The sequence below is a fragment of the Thamnophis sirtalis genome, unplaced genomic scaffold (genome assembly GCF_051295495.1).
Source record: "Thamnophis sirtalis isolate CommonGarterSnake01/CBP01778 unplaced genomic scaffold, rThaSir2_p1.2 scaffold_6, whole genome shotgun sequence".
Classification (NCBI taxonomy): Eukaryota; Metazoa; Chordata; class Lepidosauria; order Squamata; family Natricidae; genus Thamnophis; species Thamnophis sirtalis.
In genome coordinates, this window is record NW_028261386.1 from 127,749,472 (window position 1) to 127,775,282 (window position 25,811).

At 43.1% G+C, this 25,811-nt stretch overlaps 2 protein-coding genes across 2 annotated transcripts; both read right to left on the reverse strand.

Annotated features, from left to right (window-relative positions):
- Positions 1 to 10,817: 10,817 nt before the first annotated feature.
- Positions 10,818 to 17,089, reverse strand: PTP4A1 (protein tyrosine phosphatase 4A1). Its single transcript, XM_087718928.1, has 5 exons — positions 16,950 to 17,089; positions 16,467 to 16,559; positions 14,502 to 14,632; positions 12,811 to 12,885; positions 10,818 to 12,110 (listed from the first exon to the last, which is right to left on the reverse strand). The coding sequence occupies exons 1-5, from the start codon at positions 17,052 to 17,054 to the stop codon at positions 11,993 to 11,995; spliced, it is 522 nt and encodes a 173-aa protein (XP_087575054.1). The 5' UTR covers positions 17,055 to 17,089; the 3' UTR covers positions 10,818 to 11,992.
- Positions 17,090 to 17,111: 22 nt separating this feature from the next.
- Positions 17,112 to 25,499, reverse strand: LOC148045213 (uncharacterized). The gene is made up of 2 exons (XM_087718930.1): positions 25,192 to 25,499; positions 17,112 to 17,533 (listed from the first exon to the last, which is right to left on the reverse strand). The coding sequence occupies exons 1-2, from the start codon at positions 25,228 to 25,230 to the stop codon at positions 17,438 to 17,440; spliced, it is 135 nt and encodes a 44-aa protein (XP_087575056.1). The 5' UTR covers positions 25,231 to 25,499; the 3' UTR covers positions 17,112 to 17,437.
- Between the last annotated feature and the right edge of the window lie 312 nt (positions 25,500 to 25,811).

The following is a 25,811-nucleotide window of genomic DNA, read 5'->3' on the forward strand; positions in this document are numbered from 1 at the left end:
CCCCCCCCTCGCTTACGTCTGTCTCTTCTGGCTCCGCAACCCTCCCAGGCCAGGGGAGGGGAGGAAGGCTGCCTGTGCGGAAGTGGAAGGGCACGAGGGAGGGCTGGCAGGGGGCGGAGACAGAGCGTGTGTGGGGGGGGGGGTGGCTGTTACTGCTTGGCTGGCTCCAGGAACCACGTCCGGGTTTCTTCTACCCTCTCTCCTCCGCCCATTTTTTTTCCTCTCCCCCCCCCCTCCTCGGAGCGAGGAAGTGGTTCGTTCCGTTTCTCGCACGCGCCGCTGGCTTGGCCCTTCGGGCGCATGCCCGCGCTTGCCTTCTAAGCTCACTTTGCGGGGGGGGGGGGGAGGGCGTGTCGAAGGAAGGGAGAGCAAGGAGGCAGGCGGGGCCGCTTTCACATGACGGGGCTGTTTACTCGGCGCGTGGTTCGCGGAGGGCCTGCGCGCATGCGCGTCCCCTTGAGCGTTTTCTTTCAACCGTTTGCGGCGAGCAGGGTCACGTTTTCCCTCAGCGTCCCTGGGCGAATGTGCTCAGTTTCAATTTGGAAGTTTTTTTTTTACCTGAAGGAAATCCGTTTATGTGTTGTGTGCTTGTGTGTGTGTGTGTGATGGTGAGAAGCAGGACTTCCCAAATCCCATTTTATAGCTGCCTTTTTTTTTTTTTTTGAGAAGGAAAATGGAGCTGTAGGTAGCAACTTTAATGCTACTGAGGGAACAAGGAGCTACAGCTTTGAACCGTAGGAAGTTATCACCCAGCCCTCTCCCAGAAAAAAAATATGAAATATCCTAGGAAATATTGAAAAGGCAGAATATTTCTCTGGATGTGGAAAGAAATAAACATGTTTTAAAAGGCAGAATAGCTTCCTGCTCATCCCCACTTTGTCAGTGGGCCATTTAAGTAGGTCAAGCTAGTCCCTTTACATAATAAAGACTTCTCCACTTCAGCTGCAGGGGGGATGGGATTAAAGCATGATAATATTGGCCCCAACTGACCACACGGCCTCTGAGAACTCAACCAAACCTGGATTCAAAACACAGCCCAGAGAGATGCCCCTGAATGGCCCCATGGGAGTCTGACAACCAATCAGAATACATTTCTTACACAGGAACAGGAAACAGAGAGGTGGGACTGAACAGGTTATAAAAAGCCTAGCAAGCCCCTCCCTCAGCCCTTCTCTTCTTCTCCACCAACATTGAACCATGTGATCACCTTTTCTGTTCAGGAACTCAAGCCATGTGGTCCTGTCCACCAATAAACCATCTTTCCAAGCAGCCTCCATGTCTCCAGTGTCTTTTTCCCCCGCTTGGAGCCGAACCCAGAAGGACATTTCTTTCATCAGAGCATAGAAGGAGAGAATAATAAAGAACCACCTAATGTAAATGGATGTGTCTCCTGAGCCACATGGATTATATCCTGGGATAGTTCAATAATTGAGCAGAATTGATCCAAGAACAGTTCTCAGTAACCTTTGAAAACTTCATGTCCACTCCGAGCAAAGTCCTTGAACAGATATCAAGCAAGCTGTTTGTGAGAGCTTGAATTGGCATGTTACATTTAAACAGGAGTCAATGCAGTTTATCAAAATCAAGTGCCTGACTAATATCCCCTTCAGTAGAATGTCTAATAATTCACATGAAGGCCACAGACGCTATACTTGGACCTCAATAGAACCACCAGCTAGTCATCAATGAGTAAAGCATTAGTTAGGTGAATTCATAATTACCTGGATCGTTAAACCTAAGGAATTCTCATTAATAGCATCCCTCGAGTACAGCTTTAAGTTAAAAAACTAAAAATATTCCCACACATAAACCATATGTGGGCTGTCCTCAAAGAAAGCATAAACTAGTGTTTCCGAAACTTCATTGTCAGGACCCCTAAATATGGAGAACCCCAAAGTGATTGTTTCTATGGGTTATATTCATCTATTTTTATCCTATTAAAAATTAAGAGTTACACTTGTAGAATGTTATATTTATTGAATTAGGTAATAATATTAACCGTTAAATATATTTTTACATGAAAAAAAACCCCTTTTTTAAATAAAAATGATGGAAGTATGACGTTCAAAAATGCATCTTCAGCATCTGGCAAATAATTTTGGTTTCACAGACCCCTGAGAAGATCTTGGAAGACCCCTCCAAGAATTCAGTGGACCAAACTTTAAGAAACACAGTAAAAAAAAAAAGTAGATTGATTTCAAGATGACTTAGCAGGTGCATTTGAATACAGAGAATGCTAAATAAAATATAAAAAGTCCAATTTTCATTACCATATTCCAAAACTTAGCCACTGCAAACAGAGAAGTGGCTGGCTAAGGAATTTTGAGAGTTCAAGCCCACAGCTTGGAAAACGATCATAATTGCCCACCGTGGTCTTAAAAGAATTTTCTGCCATTTGAGCTAGATTCCCTATTTTCCCCATGACAGGCCTACTTGTTTATGTGAACAGTTGTTGCTAAGGCACTGTATAAACAATAATTGTCCTCAAGCCAAGCCTTATTCCTGGTGATTACATAGACAAAATCAGTTTTCTTGGTAACAGTAGTTAAGTTCATTGCTGTTACAGTTTGGCTTCGCACTCCAACTTGAAGACATGGGATCCTCTGGTGGTCTGTTATTCAAAGCCTAATCTGGCCTGCCTTGATTTGGCTCCAAAATTCAAATAGGATCATCCAGGTGCTAAAAAAAAAAAAAGCCTGTTTGCTATTTAAACCCTTTTACAGTTTACCAATATAAAATGCTGGTCAGTAACTCTAAAGAAAAAGAAAAATCAGTTTGGTAAACCTCTCTAGGAATTACAGTACTGAACATGATAAATGCAGTTTTGGTGAACTTTGTAAGTGTAAGATTGTACATGATTAGAAGTAACGTTTTATTATGCAAACTTTAGAATCCCTAAAACCAAGTTAGAATATGTATTCTTTTCAATGAGTAGAAAGAGATATTTTTAACATAACGGATCACACCATTATAGGCTACATACAGTTTATTCAATTGGAACAACGCCCAGAAGCAAGTTATTCTGGCTGTTGCAACAAAAATAGCAAAATCTAGTGGCTCCTTAGAAATTGAATATCAACAAGATTAATAAAGCGCTACAGTCATGGTGTCTCTCAAATGGTGATTTTTGATATAATGGTAATTCAAAGGGAATGGGATGTACAAGCATGAAATCTTGTGATATCCATTAAGCCAATATTTCCCAAACTGGGAACCTGTGTGGAAGTCAACTACCAGAATTCCCCCTCCATCCCCCAGCATGTCCATTGCTAAGAATTCTAATAGTTAAAAGTCTGCACATCCTAAAAGTTGCCCAAGTTGGGAAATATGGCTTTGAATTGCTGCAAAAATCACACTGTACATAATATTTAATAAATAAGCCCACAAAAAATTATAAGCTGAATCCTGCTATTTAAGAAATATATACATTAAATACAAGCGAGTATACTCTTCAAGAGGTATGAATTACATAATGACAAAATTGGCTTCCCTGCTTACTACCCTGTTTCCCTGAAAATAAGACCTCCCAGATAATAAGCCCAATTGGGCTTTTGAGTGCATGTGTGCTAAAATAAGCCCTTTGAAAATATTGCAACACAGCAGCAGCCATGAGGTGACCACGCTCATCACCTCCTGCACCTCAAAAATAATAAGACCTCCCCGAAAATAAGGCCAAGTGGTTTTTGCGTGCACTGAACTGGCAGTAATGCCAGGAGCAACCCACCTCTGGATTACATCTGCTCTGTCTGATGTATACAAGTAGTCCTTGATTTACAACAATTAAATCCAAAAATTTCCATTAGCACGACAGTTGTTGACTGAATTTTGCCCCATTGTACAACCTATTTTTGCCATGGTCGTTAAGTGAATCATTGCAATTGTTAAGTTAGTAACGTGGTTAGGTGAAGCTAACGTGGTTAGGTGAAGCTAACGTGGTTTGGTGAAGCTAACGTGGTTAGCTTCCTCATTGATCTTTCTGATCAGAATGTCGCAAAAGATGATCACATGACCCCGGGACGCTGCAACTGTAATAAACGCAGTATAAGCCAGTAGCTAAGCGTGTGAATTTTGATCACGTTAACCATGGGGATGCTGCAATGGTCGTAAGTGTGAAAAGCAGTCAAATCACTTTTTTTTTTCGCTACTGCTGTCACTAAACAAATGGCTATACTGAAAAACAGGAGATGACCAAAAAAAATAGTTTTAATCCTACAAGTTTCACTTTCGGTAAAAGATAGGACTTGGATTTTCTTGAAGATGAAAATGATTGATTGATTGATTGATTGATTACATTTATATGCTGCCCTTTTCCCCGAAGGGGACTCAGGGCGGCTCACAATTCTATCAGGGAAGGGGGTACAGACAGGGAATAAAAAAGACGAACATAACAATACATAATTTAAAAGCACACAACAACCATACCATTTGAGAAGGGGGGCAAAAACTTTTTAGCCCCAGGCCTGTCGGAACAGCCAGGTTTTAAGGCTTTGCAGAAGGCCTGGAGGGTGGTGAGGGTTCAAATCTCCACGGAGAGCTCGTTCCAGAGGGTCGGAGTAGCCACAGAGAAGGCTCTCCCCCGAGTAGTCGCCAGTCGGCATTGGCCGGCGGATGGAATTCGGAGGAGGCCTAATCTGTGGGATCTGATCGGTCTATTGGAAGTAATTGGCATGATAAACTGAGTAAGGATTAGGGTGGAATGTAGTTAACGTAGGAAAATATTTATATGTACAAAATACTTGTTTATGCATATACTAATTAGTACCAACAAAAATGTATGGCCATTCTAAGATCAGTTATGGAATAACTAGGTATGATTTTGGGCAATTTCATATGGACAGATCAAGAGTTTAGAGAAAGGAAATAAAGATAAAGGGGTGAAGATATATCCTACGAGAGGAGATGCTAAAGGAGCATGATATATTTAGTCTGGAAAGAAGACTGAGGGGAGATAGAATAGAATAGAATAAGTTTATTTATAGGCTGCCCTTTTCCCTGAGGGGACTCAGGGCGGCTAACAACTTATATGGGAGGGGAACATACAATGACATATAACACAATATATAATTAAAAATCGAGCAACATTCATTCAACATTCAGGTGGGGGAGGATTATACTCTTTACCCCCAGGCCTGACGGGATAGCCAGATCTTGAGGGCTGTGCGGAAGGTCTGAAGGGTGGTGAGGGTACGAATCTCCACGGGGAGATCGTTCCAGAGGGTCGGAGCTGCTACAGAAAAGGCTCTCCTCCGCGTAGTCGCCAGCCGGCACTGGCTGGCAGATGGCACTCGGAGGAGGCTAATCTGTGAGATCTGATGGGTCGAGAGGAGGTAATTGGCAGGAGGCGGTCTCTCAAGTACGCAGATCCACTACCATGGAGGGCTTTATAGGTGGTGAGAAGCACCTTGAAGCGCACCCGGAGATCAACAGGTAGCCAGTGCAGCTCGCGGAGGATAGGTGTTATGCGGGCGAACCGAGGTGCGCCCACGATCACTCGCGCGGCCGCATTCTGAACTAGCTGAAGTCGCCGGATGCTCTTAGGATAGGGGAATACAGTTAAGATCAATTGTCCATGACCACAAAAACTGGAATCAGAAATAATGGTGCATTCAGAAAGTATTCAGATTCCTTTCATTTCTGTCAAATTTGTTATGGTGCAGTCTGATTCTAGAGTTATTGAAATTCCTTTTCTTCTCATTAATCTACACTCAGTACTCCATAATGACAAAGGGAAAACAAAAGTTTAGAAATATCTGCAAACTTTTTAAAAAGGGGAAAAAAATTGAAATATCACGTTGGCATAAGGTATTCAGACCCTTTGCAACAACACTTGAAATTTAGCTGAGGTGCCTCCCATTTCTCTTGATAGTTGCTGACGTGTTTCTACACCTCGATTGGAGTCAACCTCTTGTAAATTAAATAGAAGGCATATACACCTGTCTATAATAGGCCTGACAATGCATACTGTGGCAAAGCAAAAACCATGAGGTCAAAGGAATTGCCTCCAGAACTCAAGAGAAAAGATTATTGCAAGATACAGACCTGGGGAAGGCTACAGTAACATTTCTGCTGCACTGCAGGTTCCTAAGAGCACAGTGGACTCCATAATTCTCAAATGGAAGATGTTTGTCAAAACTAGGACTGTTCCAAGCACTGGTCTCCCAGTCAAACTGAGTAAATGGGAGAGAACCCAACGGTCACACTGACTGAGTTCCAGAGATCCAGTATGGAGGTGGGACAGAATCCCAGAAGGACAACTATCTCTACAGCCGTCCACCGATCTGGGCTTTATGGTAGAGTGGGCTAGATGGAAGCATCTCCTCAGTGCAAAATGCATGAAAGACCACTTGGGAGTTTGCAAAAATGGTTCCACCACAAAACCGCGTTCGACTAAAGGGCGCTCGACGAAACCGCGTAGCTGACGTCATCACAGGGCGACAACAGCGCGGAGACAGAAGCACGCTGTAAATGCTAAACCTAAAATTAACCCCTAAACCTAAACCTAACCCCCCTAAACCTAACCCTAAACCTAACCCTAAACCTAACCCTAAACCTAATCCTAACCCTTAACCTAACCTTAACCCTAACCCTAACCCTTATCCTAACCCTAACCCTAACCCTAACCCTTAACCTAACCCTAAACCTAACCCTTACCTTAACTTGAATCGGCTTGCTTTCAAAGCGCTATTTAAAGCGCCCTTCTTTCTCCGCGCTGGCTGTTGTCGCCCTGTTGATGACGTCAGCGACGCGGTTTAATCGGGCGCGCTTTAGTCGAGCGCGGTTTTGTCGTGCCACGTGCAAAAATGCACCTGACGGACTCTCAGAATCGGAGGCACAAGATTCTCCGGTCTGATAAAACCAAGATTGAATTGTTTGGCCTCAATTCTAAACATTGTCTGGAGGAAACCTGCCCGATATCATCCCAAGGGTAAAGTGTGGTGGTGGCAGCATCATGCTGTGGGGGTGTTTTTTTCAGCATCAGGGTCTGGGAGACTGGTCAGGATTGAAAGAAAGCTGAATAGAGCAAAGTACAGGGGAAACATTGGTTCCACATTGGTCAGGAGGTCAGACTGGGTCAGAGGTCCATTTTCCAACATGACAATGATCCCAAGTTCACAGCAAAGACAACTATGTGAATGTCCTAGAGTGGCCGAGTTAGAGCTCCAACCTGAACATCTTTGGAGGGACCTGAAAATGGCTGTCCACTGACAGTGCTTCAATGAAGTGCTGAGTGAAGATTCTGACGTTCCACCACAAAAACGCGGTAGACTAAAGCGCGCTCGACGAAAGCGCGTACGTGACGTCATCACAGCGCGACAAAAACAGCACGCTGTGAGCGGTAAACTTAAAATTAACGCATAAATCTAAACCTAACCCCCCCAAACCTAATCCTAAACCTAACCCTTAACCTAACCCTAAACCTAACCCTATACCTAACCCTTAACCTAACGCTAAACCTAACGCTAACCCTTAACCTAACCCTAACCCTAACGCTTAACGTAACCCTAACCCTAACCCTAACCCTTAACCTAACTCTAACCCTAACCCTTACCTCTATGTGAATCGGCTTGCTTTAAAAGCGCTTTTTAAAGCACCCTTTTTTCTCCGCGGTCGTATTTGTCGCGCTGCTGATGTCAGGTATGCGCTTTAATCGGGCGCGCTTTAGTGGACCGCGGTTTTGACGGGTCACGGATTCCGAATACTTATGCCAATATGATATTTTAGGTTTTTCTTTTTAATAAGTTTCCAGACATTTCTAAACTTGTTTCACTTTGTGATTATGGAGTACTTGAGAATTTCAACAACTGTAAACTCAAGCTGCACCATAACAAAATTGACAAAAGGAGATCTGAATACTTTCCGAGTGCACTGTTACAGCTATCTAGATTTTAAGACCGCAAAGATAAGATCTGTACAATAGTGGAACACTGCAAAAGCTGTTGAGTTTTCTCCATTTTTGGAAGCTTTAAAGAATCATCTGTCAGAGATGACTTAACAAGTTTTCCTGTATGTTGTAATGCTGATCCTTGTGGTCCTTTCGCATCTTTGCAATATTGTGATTCTACATTTCCAGAAGGGGTTAGATCATTTCTTGGTCTCCAGAAACAAATGTGATTAAGTGATTAAATGTGATGAGGGAAATCAAACTCTCTGCTGGACGGACTAAGGAATAAACAATGGTGGATGCCATTTCAACTTCACAGAAAATTGGGATACATTTGGGGGGGGGGGAAATGGAGAGGTACCAAGTTACATACCTATATCTTAAGAGGTTCCCCAAATTTGTCCCACTAGTTTATTTTGGAATATGGGAAACAGAATTTGGTCCAAAGATAAAATACCATACAAAAATGGTAGCCTTACAAACAGCAGTGAAAAAAGCAAGGCTCTACATTTAGGCAAGAAAAACAAAATGCACAGGTAGAGTATATGTGGTATTTTGCTCAATAGTTAAATGTAAGAGAGAATCATTTAAATATAAGCCAACAAGTGTGTTGCAGCTGCCAAAAAGCCAACATAGGTTCTAGGCTACATAAACAAGATCGCATGTTAACACCACTTTATAATGCCTTGGTAAGGCCACACTTGGAATATTGCATCCAGTTTTGGTCGCCATGATGTAAAAAAGATGCTGAGATTCCAGAAAGATTGCAGAGAAGAGCAACAAAGATGATTAGGGGACTGGAGGCTAAAGCATAGGAAGAACGGTTGCAGGAACTGGGTATGTCTAGTTTAATGAAAAGAAGGACTAGGGAAGACATGATAGCAGTGTTCCGATATCTCAGGGGTTTCCACAAAGAGGGAGTCAAGCTATTCTCCAAGGCACCTGAAGGTAGAACAAGAAGCAATGGGTGGAAACTAATCAAGGAGAGAAGCAACTTAGAACTGAGGAGAAATTTCCTGACAGTTAGAATAATTAATCAGTGGAACAGCTTTCCTCCAGAAGTTGTGAATGCCCCAACACTGGAAGTCTTTAAGAAGATGCTGGATAGCCATTTGTCTGGAACGGTATAAGGTTTCCTGCCTAGGCAGGGGGTTGGACTAGAAGATCTCCAAGGTCCCTTCCAATTCTTATTCTATTCAGTAATCTCCCTACAGAGCAAAAGGTGACAAATAGCCTGAATCTAAAAAGTTTTTCTGCCAGCACGTTATTCTGGTTGAGCTGCGGCTACCAGCGTAATAGCAGTGTAAATACCACCAGGATCATTTCAGGAATAAGAGGTAATGGGAGTTTTCTAACATCTAATTGCCAGTACATCCTGGAGATTCAAAACATGAGCCCACTTGGCATCCATATCACTGTATTGGAACAGCAATTGTTTTGGCTAGAGAATGTCCTTCTTGCAAAAATGTCTACACAGTGGAACTAACATTTTTCAATGACTACACACCCCCATGTTTGAGACAAATTCTCTTGAAAGCTGAATTTTCACATTAATGGCAAAACCATGCTGGTAAATATGTTTCTCCCAGATTAAGCAACTGCACATTCCAGGGTCCAAACAATATGATGCCTGAAACGCAGCCCTAAAGACCTGGCGAAACAAAGAATGATGGGGAGAGGCAGACCCTCTAGAAAGAAACTCGTGGCACGACAAAACCGCGCTCCACTAAAGCGCGCCCGATTAAACCACGTCGCTGACGTCATCAGCAGGGCGACAACAGCGACCGCGGAGAAAAAAGGGCGCTTTAAATAGCGCTTTGAAAGCAAGCCGATTCAAGTTAAGGTAAGGGTTAGGTTTAGGATTAGGTTTAGTGTTAGGTTAAGGGTTAGGATTAGGATTAGGTTTAGGGGGTTTAGGTTCAGGTTTAGGGGTTAATTTTAGCTTTAGCGTTTACAGCGTGCTTTTTTCGTCGCGCTGTGATGACGTCAGCTACGCGGTTTCGTCGAGCGCGCTTTAGTCGAACGTGGTTTTGTGGTGGAACCAAAGAAACTAGCACCGAGAGAATAGCAGGTAACCAGTTGCTTATAAGTGGCTACAGCAGCACTATTTTGCTGTCTTCAAGCTTAAAAGGAAAGCAGTTTGGGTACACCTACATTTGTGAAATCATTTTACATATTCAAATGCATTTTAAAAAGGGTTACTTTGTGACAAAGAAAACATTGTTTTTTAAAATTGGAGGCCTTTTCAAGATAAAAAAATATATGACCTAGAATCTTCACTTAACGACCGCAGTGGGGACTGTTGTAGCTAAACAATATGAAAACAGGGTCTCATGCTTTACCACTGCATCACTTAACAATAATTGGAAACCAGAATTTCCATTATTAAGTGAGGAGTACACATCCTATACGCCAAACTGTCCTGCAGGAATAGCAAGTTAAGAGAGGAATTGTATGGGTCAATTTCAGCACTGTTAAGCATACTTTTTAAAAAATCCAGTGTATCCTTAAGTGGAAATACAGATTTTATAGCAGTTATAGCAATAGCAGTTAGACTTATATACCGCTTCATAGGGCTTTCAACCCTCTCTAAGCGGTTTACAGAGTCAGCATATCGCCCCCACAGTCTGGGTCCTCATTTCACCCACCTTGGAAGGATGGAAGGCTGAGTCAACCTTGAGCCGGTGAGACTAGAACTGCTGAACTGCAGATAAGTTAGCTGAAGTGGCCTGCAGTGCTGCATTTAACCACTGCGCCACCTCGGCTCTAGATTTTACATTTACATATACAAAAACATTCACCTTAGGAGGATTAGTGTCTCTCTTACATTATGTTTCCCATTTGAAGAACTTCAGAGCAAAATTTCAATAGAAGTCTATTTTCTCATTAAAAACACACACACACAAAACCCCTTCCCCCCCAAAAATGTAGAAAATTGCAATGCAGGTTTGACTTTATTTAGATATTTGAGCTCTCGCACTAAATTTTACAAGCTGGTGAACACTGGCAAATTATTTCTCCCACAGTACTATAACCACACATTCCCAAGACAGTATAAATATATGGTTGAACATTAATACACACCACCATTTTATCAATTACATAACAAATTATCAAGTATCCAAATATTAAGTTACGCAGCTCAAAAGGCATACAAAATATTACAGAGAACCACCAAATTCATGGTAGAAGCTCAAGAAAAAAAACAAAATCACCTTCAACAAAGCAATCGTTGGTAAACAACTTCCAATAAGTACAGTAAAAGAAATTACAAGATCTTCAGAAATATGATTTAAGAATTTTCAGCTACCATAAAGCATTTCTACATTAAAAAAATATTTACTAAAGTAAAGGGCATATTCTATACTTTCTGCACAAGACAAAAGGCAACATTTTACTAGAAATATTAATCAGTCCCCTCCCATTCTCTTATAGGTCTTCTACTAAAGTCGCACATTAAGTGCCAATATATATTTATTTAACTGTAAGGCTTTTTGTCTGGAGTCGTTAAAGACTTGTGTGCTTCTTGTACAGCGTGACGTAGTACTTTTCCATTAATAACCAGAGAATGTTTTGTGGAAGAGGGTTTAAGTAGTAAAAGTTTAGACACCAACACTGACCGAGTCAGTAAATTGTGTGCAAATCCTGATAATCATTATAGTGTGACTTTGGGAGACAAACAGTGAATAGGCAATTACTCTATGAAGCCCTATCCACCAAATCAGAAGACAGTTAGGAAAAGGGCAAAAGTCCATATAGTTGTAGTTGTTATTACACTGTGGTATACAGAAATAGTGTATTGGGCGTTTGGCACCTAATCTCTATATATGTTCTGATATAACTATTGGGACTTCAAGGAAAAAAACTGAACTACATGATTAAGGATAGTTTAATGATACATACAGTAAGACATTTTAAAAGGCCATGTACATTTGTTATCTAAACAGATCATCTAAACGAAGATGCTCCCCTGCCAACATCGTGGCCTACACCTATAGAAGCTTCATGTAATCTAGTCAGACATACATGTAGTTTTTTTCCCATGTAACCTGCCCAATTCTAGTTTTCAGTCTTCTATTTCCAAAGCAGCAATCGAGGCAGCTTTGTTTTTTACTGAATACAACAGTTGTTACGATGACCATTTGAATCTTTAAAACGGAGGCGCATTTTGGGACGATATTTCTCCAAATAGAGAAGCTGCTTGCTGTTAAAAGCTCCACGTCGCTTCCTAAAAAAAAAGCACAGAATGCATTAATCAAAAAATGTTCAAATAGCAACTTTATCCCTTCACACACTTTCTGTTCAAGATAGCAGAATTGTTCTTTTTTATGGCCCCTTTTAAGTTCCTTGCCCAACTTTTACATTACAGTATTTAGTTTACTACTCCTGCACTGCAATAAATTATATAATATCTCTATATACTTCACTACAGCCGACTGTTTGAATTATTCTAACATCAGAACAATCTTATACTAGAAGAGAAGCAGCTGCCTCTGTCTGCAATAGCAATAGCAGTAGACTTATATACCGCTTCATAGGCCTTTCAGGCCTCTCTAAGCGGTTTACAGAGAGTCAGCATATTGCCCCCAACAATCTGGGTCCTCATTTTACCCACCTCGGAAGGATGGAAGGCTGAGTCAACCCTGAGCCGGTGAGATTTGAACCGCTGACCTGCTGATCTAGCAGTAGCCTGCAGTGCTGCATTTAACCACTGCGCCACCTTGGCTCTGGTTGCTTGGTCTGCAACTCCTTAAGGCAGCCATGTCTCCCTTCAGAGTATGTGGCACAATCCTAACAAATGCTGGATGAAGCTGAACGTTCTTCATTCTTAAACATGGCTCCCGAATCAAATCCAAGGGGACCAGTCTGAAAACTACTTCAGAAAATCGTTTGAAGTAAGAAAATGAGATAACTGTTTCAACACTTACTGTCTTATGAACTGCACCGCATCCTCATACTTCATTCCACATTCAATAAGTGCAAGGGCAACCAGCACAGGGGCCCTAGGGGGGGAAAAATAGTAATATTGAAGTCTGTGTGCCTACCATTAAAAGGATATCTTATAAATAAGCCTCCCACAATGTAGGATTGTCTTAACAATATTCCTTTGTCTTAATATATTTTAGACTGTGTTTGTTAAAAATCTATACCGTGTACGGGCTCTGGGAAGTCGGTGGGGGGAAGGGAGGTGGGGTCTTAGGGGGAAGGGGGGGGATATATAGTATGTGTTAGATTTCAAAGTAACGCAATTGCACTTGTATACTGTTGCTCTTTAATTCCAGTGTAAAAAGAGGACAAGCTGAATATATTAATAGATAGTAGAAATACACCATGTAATGTTTATTGTTTAATGTTATATGGCCCCGGTTCTGCACAGTATATATGTGACTGTACGAAAATGAAAATGGAAAATAAAAACACATTTACATGATAAGAAAAAAAAACACAATATTTGGAAAATGGAAAAATACATTTTGTCTTAAGAAGAAACTACTGCATCCAGAAACGTTTGATCCATTTTAAGACAGTTTGGCAGAAGCAATATTTAGATTGTCAGAATTGGCTTTGGGCTCTGCATAAAATAAAATTCAGTTGGAGTAAGTAAGTAATGGTGCAGAATTCTCCCTTTTCCCCTTAATGTCTATTACCATAGTGTGGAAGCTATTCTAGGAAGGAGCAAGAAAGATGTATACTAGTCTTGTCATTCAGTTCCTCCCTTCATTCTCCATTGTTATTGTTTTTGTCCCTACTCTTCTCCCCCTTCCCAAAACCACTTCTGCCTGCACAAACATCTGATGCTATTGCATATAAGCAGGGACCACCCAATTGCTATTACGGACACAGAATAGTCCATATGTACCTAAAACACTTTCATATACCATTCCTATCTCCCATAGACCGATTAGATCACACAGGTTAGGTCTCCTCCGGATTCCATCTGCCAGCCAATGTCGGCTGGCGACTCCCCGGGGGAGAGCCTTCTCTGTCGCAGCTCCAGCCCTTTGGAACGATCTCCCCGTGGAGATCCGGACCCTTGCTACCCCCCCCGGCCTTCCGCAAAGCCGTTAAGTCCTGGCTGCTCCAGCAGGCCGGGGGGCTCTCGAAATACCCAGCCCCTCGGAAATTGTGACTGTTGTGTATTTTAATATGTTGTTTTGTGTATTATCCCCTTCCCTTGTTTTATTGTAAGCCGCCCGGAGTCCTTCGGGAGTGGGCGGCATACAAGCTCAATAAAACTAACTAACTAACTAACTAACTAACTAACTAACTAACTAACTAACTAACTAACTAACTAACCACTAGTCAGACCAAGTGGCACTGTAAGATGACCGAAACTGGAGAGAGTCTAATATGCTATTAAACAGAATCTCAGTAATTTAAGACAATCCAGCTCTTATTTTTATGTATCCCAATGCAATTAAGTTTATATAATACTAATGGATTCAATTAATATATTTAGAAATCCAAGTCAAATTAGTTAATAAAACCTACCAAAGGACAGGATTTTTATTTTTATTTGCCAATTCTAGTTCTACATAACTATTAAGTCAAACCTTAATGATGGTCATAGATGTCATACAAAAGTGTAAATTTTTATGACTTCAAGGTTTCGATTTACCTTCCAAGACCAGCAACACAGTGTACAGCAATGCAACAGCCAGGCTCTTCACGAAATTTAACTTTCAGAAGATTTAGCCAATCATCAACAATCTGAAGAGATGGTGGTGCCCCATCATCAAAAGGCCAGTCCTGGAAAAAGTATGCATTCATTGTTTTAGGTCTCGTATTTCTCAAAATCACAGATACAAGCTAATAAAAAATTGGTATTAAATTGTCATATATTGTTGCTTTTTACATCTACACTTCTGTTTAAGTGGTTAACTGTTTGTCGTGCATCCAGTACACAAGTATTAATGTTTAAGGCACAATATATAAAGTATTTTAAGATCTACCCTAAACATGCTTTTAATTTATCATATTCATACGGCCACCAGACAATATGACTTTGGATGGCAAACAAAACAATCATAAAAACATTTAAAAATACACACACACAAAAAAAAAGTCTTAGAAAAGACCAAGATAGACAGACAGTTTGATCTAATGGTTAAAGCACCAGGCTAGAAAACCAGGAGACTATGGGTTCCAGTCCTGCCTTAGTCATGAAAGCCAGCTGGGTCATTTGGGGCCAATCTCTCTCAGCTCAAAGCGTCAGCTTTAGGCAACAAACTGGTTGATTAATTCCTGTCTAACGAATGGACCAACACTTGGTTGATTTGGGAAAATAAGTGAGCCCTTGTGCTTGCAACAAAAATGCTAGGAGGAAAAAAAAAATCCTGAGAGAGATAAGATTATAAACCAGTGTTTCTCAACCTTGGCAAACTTGAAGATGTCCGGACTTCAACTCCCAGAATTCCCCAGCCAGCGAATGCTGGCTGGGGAATTCTGGGAGTTGAAGTCCGGACATCTTCAAGTTGCCAAGGTTGAGAAACACTGCTATAAACAATGGAGCCATCTAGTCAAATTAACATTTCCTCATGATTGGCCCAGATTCTTGACACAACCAAGTTACAAGGTATTTCTGAAAGGCCTGGAAGGATGGGGACTTCAGGAGCAATGATGTTCTACCACAGCAGAAAAAACCTATCTCCTGGCTTCCATATCTTCCCATTTCACAGACGAGACCCACAATATGATACTTCTGCCAGACCCGAATGGAACGGGCATCAGATAATTGGGAAGGTCCAGTTCCTCGCTTTTTAACTTGTGATTGTGCAATAGCATACCTGATAGCAACATTGTCTGGCTGAAATTCCTTCATAGTTTCATTCCAGGCTTGTATTATTTTCAGGCTGCATGCTATTTTTTTTAAAACTATATCCCTCCAATTCCCAGTAAGATTAGGTATTCATTCAAACCTTACACTTTAATGCTCCAGATTAATGACCACAATAAACTTCACAGGCTGGAGGAGTAGAAGGAAAGATAGGAAGGTGAGGAGAAAGGAGAGGAATGGGAGAGAGGGAAAAGTAGAGGAAGAATTGGAGGGAATGTAAGAGTAGGAGAGAGGGGAGGAAAGGGAAAAAGAGGGGATGGATAGAGGAGGGGAAGGGGAAGGAGAGAAGGGAAAGGAGAGGAGGAAGGAAGGAAGGAGAGAAGAAAGGGGGGAAAGGAGGGAAGCAAGGAGGGAAGGAAGGAGGGAAGGAAGGAGGGAAGGAGGGAGAGGAGGAGAGAAGAAAGGAGGGAAGGAAGGAGAGGAGGAGAGAAGAAAGGAGGGAAGAAAGGAGGGAAGGAAGGAGGGAAGGAAGGAGAGGAGGAGAGAAGAAAGCAGGGAAGGTAGGAGGGAAGGAAGGAAGAGGAAGTAGGATTGTTGTAAGATAAGATGAGTTTATGGGATAGTAAGAAAGCAATTTCAAGTATATTATCAACTGTAGGGGAGAAAAATTGTTACAAATACATATTATTAATAACAGTTATGAGACCATATAATTGTGAATGTATATATGAGAAATAAAAATTAAAAATTCAAAAAAAAAACCACTTCACAGACTAGTATCTCAAACTGTTCAAGTAAGCTACTCACCAAAACCTGAATGCCTTCTTTTTCTAATGGAGCAGTGTCGTAAGTGGCTTCACATACTCTTACTATTGTAGTTACTCCATACTTCTTAAGTTCCTAGAAGAAAATCAAGAGTTATGTCTTTAACTGAATCAACTATGCGGATGTTTAGTTTGAACATTATACGTGGTAAGAAGTTAACAGTTCCATCATACTTAAGTGATTTGTTTTGCAGAGTATCTCAAATCTTACCCACTATAGTAAATCATAATATAACCCTCCATGCAGATTGAGTTGCCCTTATGCAGCCTTACCTTGTTTAAATGTATTTAAATGCACACTATCAAGGAATCACCAGGCAATCAAACAAATCTGAACCGTCTTTTACCTGACCAAACAGAAAGATACTGAAGCCAACTTAAGAAACTGAAACATTCATTTTAGGAGACCACTGTAGTTTCAAAAGTTAAAACCACAGAATAAATCAGCATTTTGGACACTACTTACCTCTATGAACTTGTTCAAAGTTGCATTGGTTGGGTTATGAGTGATAAGGAATCTCATGTTCTTGTAGGTGATTTCCACAGGAGCTGGGCGGTTCATTCGGGCCATGGTTTAGTTTAGTTAAAATGTGCAATGACTGACAGTTTCTCTTTTTTTTAAAAACAAAAACAAAAAAACACCCTAACTGATTAATGGAGAAATTAAAATCTACTTCACAAAAAAGCCACTAAAAGTTTCCAGTGCCAACAAAATATGAAGTTGGGAGGAAAAAGGGAATGGAATGAACCTCCTAAACAAGAAGCAGCAAAATCTTCAATCTTGTTAATACTGAGGCAAAAAAAAGAAAGGCAGTGCACCGAGGTTACCCCATCCGGGTCAGAACTCCTTTGTAAAAATGTGCTGCCAATTTCAATCCAATACTTCTGCTTTATTGTGGTAACCACTCTCTTTTAAGGGGGCTTCTTGGTGGAGCAGTAATCAATTTCTACAGTTCACTTGTCTGCATAAAGGCCGTGCTGTGCCTGGCAGTAGTCCCCACTGCCCTTCAGAAACTCCATAAATGTGTGACCGAGAACACCACAGAACTGCTGCAAAGAGAAATAGGAAAGAGTGGGTCAACGGATAAGGATACACTTTCCAAGCATCTTAGCGTTCAATAAATATGCAAGTGTCGGGGGAGTGACCTGACAAAAGGGCGAACGTCAAAACCGCGCCCGACGAAAACGCGTCGCTGACGTCATCAACGCAGCGACAACAGCCAGCGTGGAGAACGAAGGGCGCTTTACAATAGCGCGTCGAAAGAAAGCCGATTTAACTTAAGGTAAGGGTTAGGTTTAGGGTTAGGTTAAGGGTTACTTTTACAGCGCGCTTCTGTCTCCGCGCTGTTGTCGCCCTGTTGATGACGTCAGCGACGCAGTTTAGTCGGGCGCGGTTTTGTCGTTCGCCCTTTTGTCGGTGAACCGTCAGGGAAGCGTCCTGAATTTTCAAACAAACTAAAATAGCCCCCAACAACCTCATTAGGTATTAATCACACTGCAGGTTATGAGATAACCTACATAATTGATTGATTGATTGATTTTATTAAGTTTGTGTGCCGCCCTATTCCCGAGAGACTCAGGGCGGCTAACAATAAAAAAGGGAGGGGATACAAAAAATAAAATAAAAAACAACAATTTAAAATTCTACAACAAACGTAACCCCAAATGGGGCTGGATAGTTCAACAGCCCCAGGCCTGCCGGAACAGCCAGGTTTTAACTGCTTTGCCGAACGCCGGAAGGGTAGTAAGGGTCCGGATCTCAATGGGGAGATCGTTCCAGAGGGCCGGAGCAGCCACAGAGAAGGCCCTCCCCCAGGGAGTCGCCAGCCGACATTGGCCGGCAGATGGAATTCGCAGGAGGCCTAGTCTGTGGGATCTAATCGGTCTTTGGGAGGTGACTGGCAGGAGGCGGTCTCTCAGGTACCCCGGTCCGATACCATGTAGGTCTTTAAAAGTAACAACTAGCACCTTGAAGCGTGTCCGGAGACCAATAGGTAACCAGTGCAGCTCGCAGAGGATAGATGTAACGTGGGTGTACCGAGGTGCACCCACAATCGCTCGCGTGGCTGCATTCTGGACAAGCTGAAGTCTTCAAACACTCTTCAAGGGCAGCCCCATCTAGAGCGTGTTACAGTAGTCCAGTCTTGAGACATAAGTCAATCATGAGCAAGCCACGGGCCCCAGAATTCGCTCTGCAGCCCACACTAGAGTACACTAAGATTGCACAATGTTTAATGGCAGAACTTCAGCAGCATGAGTTTTCTAACCAAAAATGGGGAAACGAGGATGGAGATGGAGGCACAAGACCTTTGGACAATGAAGAGTTCACATTCCCACTCTTAAACCCTCAGAAACAAAATTCAGTCCTGTCCTTTTGAAAGGCCCCCTACAGTCCACCAATTGCTTGGGACAGTAAATTGCACCTGTTAAGTATAATTCATAGTTCGTGGCTTGCTTTTAACCAAGACTGAAACGTTGGGTGAGTAATAGAAGTAATGTTCAGGCTAACAGTTCTTACTTATTCTGTTTCCCAAGGAAACCACACTGGCCGATTATTCAAAATAGTATCATTTAAATTTAACATTTCTGGTGCCCAAAAGCACTTGCTTCTAGCAGCCAAGTAGAAGAGAACACTTTATGTTCTCTTCTACACTTTATGTTCTCTTCAGGTGGCGCAGTGGTTAAATGCAGCACTGCAGGCTACTGCTACATCAGCAGTTCAGCGGTTCAAATCTCACCGGCTCAGGGTTGACTCAGCCTTCCATCCTTCCGAGGTGGGTAAAATGAGGACCCAGATTGTTGGGGGCAATATGCTGACTCTCTGTAAACCGCTTAGAGAGGGCTGAAAGCCCTATGAAGCGGTATATAAGTCTACTGCTATTGCTATTGCTATTACTTTATCACATGTATCCAGAACAAAGCTTGCACATTAAAGATCAGTATTGCCCTTCAGAGTTGGAAAAACAATTTACTGGTAGCATTTGTTCTGCTTTCCTTTAACTCTTCAAATTGCAGAAAACATCCTGAATTAGAAAACGGGGACTAATAAACAGAATGGGATCTCAGGTTCTCATTTAATGTGGGCAGTAAAAAAAACATAGCAAGTTCTTATGCAAACTCAGCTCCAAATTGAGCAAATGTCACCTTTTCTTTTCTTTTTATTAATATGTATTTATAACAATTTTTCCCTACTGTTGACAATATACTTGAAGATTACTTTTTTAACATCCCATAGATCCATCTTATCTTACAACGGTCCTACTTCTTCTTCCCTCCCTCTTTCCTTCCCTCGTTTCTTCTCTCCTACTCCCCTTCCTTCCCCTTCCCTCCTTCTCTCCTTCTCCCCTTCCCTCCTTTCTTTTCTCCTTCTCTCCTTCCTTTCCCCCTTCCTTTCCTCCTTCCTTCCCCCCTTCCTCCTCTCCTACATTCCCTCCTTCCTTCCCTCCCTTCCTACCCCCTTCTTCTCTTCCTTCCTTCCTCCTCTCCTTTCCCTTCTCTCCTTCCCCTTCCTCCCCTTTACCCTTCCCCTCTTCTTCCCGCAGAATGTCACCTTTTCGACTGTACTCTTTAATACACTATGTTAAGCATGATGCAGCCTGTTTGTTGAAAGACCTACCAATGGTTTAACATAAAGACTTACCATTCTGTATTTATGAACATTTTTATTGTACCAATCTTAGGCATTGATAACGTACTTCATACATAAATACAATTGTTTCATAAGTCTTCACAGCTACTCTAAGAGGAGCCAATAAATAGAAAATTCCAAGAAATATACTAAAGTTGTAAGGAAGTAGATTTATGTGCATGTTATTGAGCAAAAAAAATTTAAATCTATCCCAAGCAAATAAAGAGTACAAATACGGAAATGAAAGGTCAAGCAAAATAGATTTTCTTACACAGTTATGAAAGTAGAGCCAAACAGGATGCTCAAGACAATAAAATTTATATATATATTCTGAAAAGACTTACACTAAGTACTCAATGATAGTTTAAATATTCATCAGAGGGAGCAAGATAAAGAACCCAGCAATATTATGACATAACAATGTACACACCATTTTACTAGGAATGCCTGTGCACATAGAATCAAAGTAATAAAGATGGTTCACACATTAATTTAGCAGTCAATGTATAAGGTTAAACTATACATCACATTCAGAAAGAATATCTTCAATTGGAATGGTAGTTAAGTGAGGCACTGCAGACTAAAGAGTTAAAATGACTATTAGCAAAGCTACCATGTTTCAGATACTTATTAGGAATGTTCTGAAAAGGGGGGAAATTCTTATTTTAAGTATTTGAGTAAAAATACATATATTTACTGTTGATATGTTTAAACCAAAGCAGGAAAATTCTTATTTTAAGTATTTGAGTAAAAATACATATATTTACTGTTGATATGTTTAAAGCAAAGCAGCCTTTTACTAATGTAATTGATGGTCTCACTCTTTTTGTACAGAATGCTCCAGAGTTCTAGACTTTGGAGCAAGATGTAGTTTCAATCCAAGGTTTGGATTAAGTTCTTCTAGCAACTTTGGGCCAGTCACTAACTCATTCCAAATATGTTATGTGAAAGGGCTGCTCCTCTTTTCATACTGTTGTCATTCTGCTACAGTAAAATAATAATAATAATAAAAGTGAATATAAAGCCATTGCAGGCAGTGACTAGGACAGTGTTTCTCAACCTTGGCAACTTGAAGATGTCCGGACTTCAACTCCCAGAATTCCCCAGCCAGCATTCGCTGGCTGGGGAATTCTGGAAGTTGGAGTCCAGACATCTTCAAGTTGCCAAGGTTGAGAAACACTGATCTAGTGGTTAAGGTACTAAGCTAGAAATTTGGAGATCATACGCTCTAGTCCCACTTTAAGCATGAAAACTAGTTGGATGACTTGGGTCAGTCACTCTCTCTCATCCTAACCTACCTCATAGGGTTGTTGTTGTGGGGAAGATAGGAAGATGATTAGGCATGTTTGCCATCTTAAATCATTTATCGTTACTCTTACATTTATAAAAGGCTTAGTATATTTCATTTGAACTTCATTACATCCTTACAGGGCCGAGGTGGCGCAGTGGTTAAGGTGCAGTACTGCAGGCCACTTCAGCTGACTGTTATCTGCAGTTCAGCGGTTCAAATCTCACCGGCTCAAGGTTGACTCAGCCTTCCATCCTTCCGAGGTGGGTAAAATGAGGACCCAGATTGTTGTTGGGGGCAATATGCTGACTCTGTAAACCGCTTAGAGAGGGCTGAAAGCCCTATGAAGTGGTATATAAGTCAAACTGCTATTGCTACAGAGCATCTGACAGGAGCCTGCTCCAGGAAAAAGTCCCATGTTTATTCTGGAGAACAGCAACCACTGGTTTGAGACTTAAGGCACGTTAACTGTAGAAAGCTGGTGCCAGATTTCCAAGGTAGTCAAGTTCCAGATAAGTTGCTCTTTTAGCCAACTCAAACCCTGAGAAAAATACTATAAACGTTTTCAGGTACGTACTATTGTAGTATGCCTATAAACTTAAAAACATACTGCAGCAATCTGCATGGAAGATGCCTCCATAATAATTATACCACAGAGCTGAAAAAGTCCCTAATTAGTGCTCAAAATAGCATAAGAAAAATAATGGCTCAGAAAAATACATAAAACATTTAAGAAAAAAAAAAGGAAGAGAAACAGACTAACAAGGACTAAAAGCAGAATATATTGCTGCCAGAAGTTTTGCAGTTATGAAGTATATACGTCCTCCCTTATTAACACTATGGGTACCACTGTTAAAGTAAGTACCTTTTATGGACTTTTGGAATTTCCAACCTATATAACCATATTGTAACTTATGAAATAATTAGATTGAAGCTAATTCCTTCATATAGACTAATTATGAATTGATACTATTTTGCTAAGGGATAAAAAGATTGAAATATTAGCATAAGGCTTTTGCAATATTTAGATACAGCCTGAATTAATGTCACGGAGCCGAGCATTGAATTGTAGACGATCTGAACTCCCAGTTGAAACTCAACCCAAGAAACAAAAATCGTTTGCAAAGACTGAAATAAGTCTCTTTTAAATCAGGGCTCTCCAACAAGACTTCCAGACTTCAACTCCCAGAATCCCTCAGCCACCAAAGCTTGACAAAGCTGGGCTGAGGAATTCTGGGAACTGAAGTCCAGAAGTCTTAAAAGTTGCCAAAGTTGGAGACCCGTTTTAAATGACAGCCTATTAAAACCTGCATTTTAGGGGAAGAAAATACAACACTCTTTTGACTCAGTAATGCTCTTATGTTACATGCACGTTAATAAAGTACCTCGCTGCCCTTTCGAGCCTCTCACGTGTCCCAAAAGGAAGTAATCCCATATGCCAAAGATTAAAAGCGATTAACAATCCTTTGGAAGCAAAGCTGTTCTTCGCACCGCAGGCAGGAGGGGAGGTTTTTTTAAACCAGTGTTTCCCAACCTTGGCAACTTGAAGATGTCCGGACTTCAACTCCCAGAATTCCCCAGCCAGCATTCGCTGGCTGGGGAATTCTGGGAGTTGAAGTCCGGGACATCTTCAAGTTGCCAAAGTTGAGAAACACTGTCCTAATCACTGCCTGCAACGGAGAGGTGGCTGGGGCCTTAGACTGCATTATTCTTCTTTTTTTTTAATTGAAAATTTTAAAAAAGATTTTACAAATATTTACATTCGCTGGCTGGGGAATTCTGGGAGTTGAAGTCCGGGACATCTTCAAGTTGCCAAGGTTGAGAAACACTGGTTTAAACTGCCTTTTTCCTCCCAGGTTTGGCCCGGATTCTGCGCTGTATGTTTTAACAGATTTGACACCCCCATCGATCTAGGGGCAGCACTACCAGACCAAGTCCTTTATCGTCCCCTCCCATCGCCCCGCTGCGCTGCCCAGGAAGGCTCGGCGCGCCAGGCAGCAGTTTTTATGAATGGAAGGAGCGACCCGTTATCTGCAGGCGGAGAGAAAAAGGCCACGCCGCTGACTTCAGCCCTCTGGTTTCCCCCCCCTTCCCCGCTTCGTGACTCACACGGCGGTAGCGCAATAGCCCTCGACCACGCGCAGCAGCCAAGGGAGGGAAGGAGGCCGGCCGGCCAGGCAAGCACGGCGCGAACAAGTCTCAACTTGTTTCCCCAAGTGGAAGATTACTCCGTTTCCCTCTCCCCCGGGGGTGGGGGGGAAACCTTTCCTCGCTCACGCATGGTTTGCCCACTAACAGCCCCGAAAGACATCGGGGCTATGTAGCACCGTCTGAATGGTGCAAAAGAGGACGGGGGACCACCCAGGATTTAGCAAGGAGCCCCCCTGCAAAAAATAAAGGCAGCCCGGCTCTCCAAGAGAGGGGCGCGAACTCAGAATTCCCCTCTTGCTGCCCCGTTTCCAAGCTCCCCAAAAAGTCTTTCTCTTTCTTTCTTTCTTCCTTCCTGCTTTCTTTCTTTTTTCCTTCCTTCCTTCCATCCTTCTTTCCTTCCTTCCATCCTTCTTTCCTTCCTTCCTGCTTTCTTTCTTTCCTTCCTTCCATCCTTCTTTCCTTCCTTCCTGCTTTCTTTCTTTCTTTTTTCCTTCCTTCCTTCCTTCCATCCTTCTTTCCTTCCTTCCATCCTTCTTTCCTTCCTTCCTGCTTTCGTTCTTTCCTTCCTTCCATCCTTCTTTCCTTCCTTCCTGCTTTCTTTCTTTCTTTCTTTTTTCCTTCCTTCCATCCTTCTTTCCTTCCTTCCTTCCTTCCCCCTTCCTTCCTTCTTCTTCTCCTTCTTCTTCTTCTCCTCCTCCTCCTCCAAATGAGGCTGTCACGAGGCATTTTCTCTCTCTTTTTTTTCTCTCTGCCTCCTATTCCCCGGTTCGAGCCGATCTAAGGATCCGGAAGAACCCCCCCTCCTCTCCTCTCCTAGCACACGTACGTGTCGGGTCCACATCTCTTTTCCCCGGGGGGCTTGTCGAAACAAAAGCAGCTCGAACCCCCCCCCTCCCCCGGTTTGAAGCGTTGCGTGCTCCGAATGAGCACACAAAGGAATCCGAAAACTCGGGCGAGCAAGGCGGACTTGGGCTGGTGGTGGTGGGGAGGAAGGAAGGGAGGGAGTTGCTTTCATTCAAACCAGGTTTGTTCTTACCTTCCTTTTTTACATTGTTGTTCGTTGGGGTATACAAGGAGAGAAACGCGGGGGGAGGAAAGGAAAGGCCAGGTCCGAAATGCCGGGCAGGGCTGGAACGCTTCTCGTATAGCGACCACGTGCTGGGGCCGGTTGCAGCGCTGCTTTCTTACCCCCCCCCCATGCATCCAAAGCTGCGAATGTGGGGGGGTGGGAGAGCTACATAGCCACCCCTCCCTCCCTTCCTAGCGCAGCCCTAACTAAGGCCGGCCATTGACTGCTAGAGTCCCCCCCCCTTCCACCCCCTCGTCCCCTTCTCTCGCCAGACAGCGGCGTCTCCTCCCGCCCAGACACTCCCTGCCTCCCCCGTCTCCCTCGCTTGCCACGTCCCACATCTCCCACTTTAACCAGCAAACCGGTCGCGGGGCTCGCGGCGGCGGCAGTCCCCCCCCCCAAAGAAACCCCGGTTGACTGCCAAGCCAACGACCATTGAAGTTGAACCACGCACGCACGACGGCGGGGAGGAGGAGGAGGAGAGCCGGGTCTCGCCCTCGGGAGACCCAGGGAGGGAAGAGAGACACACCGGGGAGAGGTTAGCAAGGACCGGGGAAGAGGCGGCTACTCACAGGAATATGGTTACTCATTGAAGACTGTAGCCTGATCATACAGCCTCGGTGCTGAGGGCGCCACCGCCGGGGGCAGGAGGAGCTAAGCCGGAGGGAACTGGAGAAGGAGGCGGCGGAGGAGGAGGTGGTGCCGGAGCAGGGCGGCGGCGATGGACCATACAGGGCGCGGAGCAGCCAGAGAGAGAGAGAGGGAGAGAGCGAGAACGGGGCTGCCAGTAGAAGCCGAAAGAGGAGGAGCTCCGTCCGGCTGGCGACGAGGCTGTTGCTAACGCGGCACTGACGGCAGAGAGAAGAAGAAGCGGCTGGAGTAGGAGGAGGTGGAGGAGGGAGGGGGGGAGCTCCACAGTCGGAGGGGAGGGCGCTTCCGTTCGTCCGCGCAAGGCAAGTAGGGGGAACGGGGGCGGGCAGAGATGTCTCAAGCACCGCCTTGCACTCTCCAGCGAGCAAATCGGGAGGCGCCCCGCCCCCCCGCCTTCAAAAGGCTCGGCCGTCACAAACGCCCTCTCGCCGAATGGCACCGCTGCCCACCAATCGGAGGGCTCGGGCGAGTTTGGGGCCGATATGGCCAGGCGGGTTGGCAGTGGGCGGTGCTTAAAGAGAGACGCCAAGCGAGGGCGGGG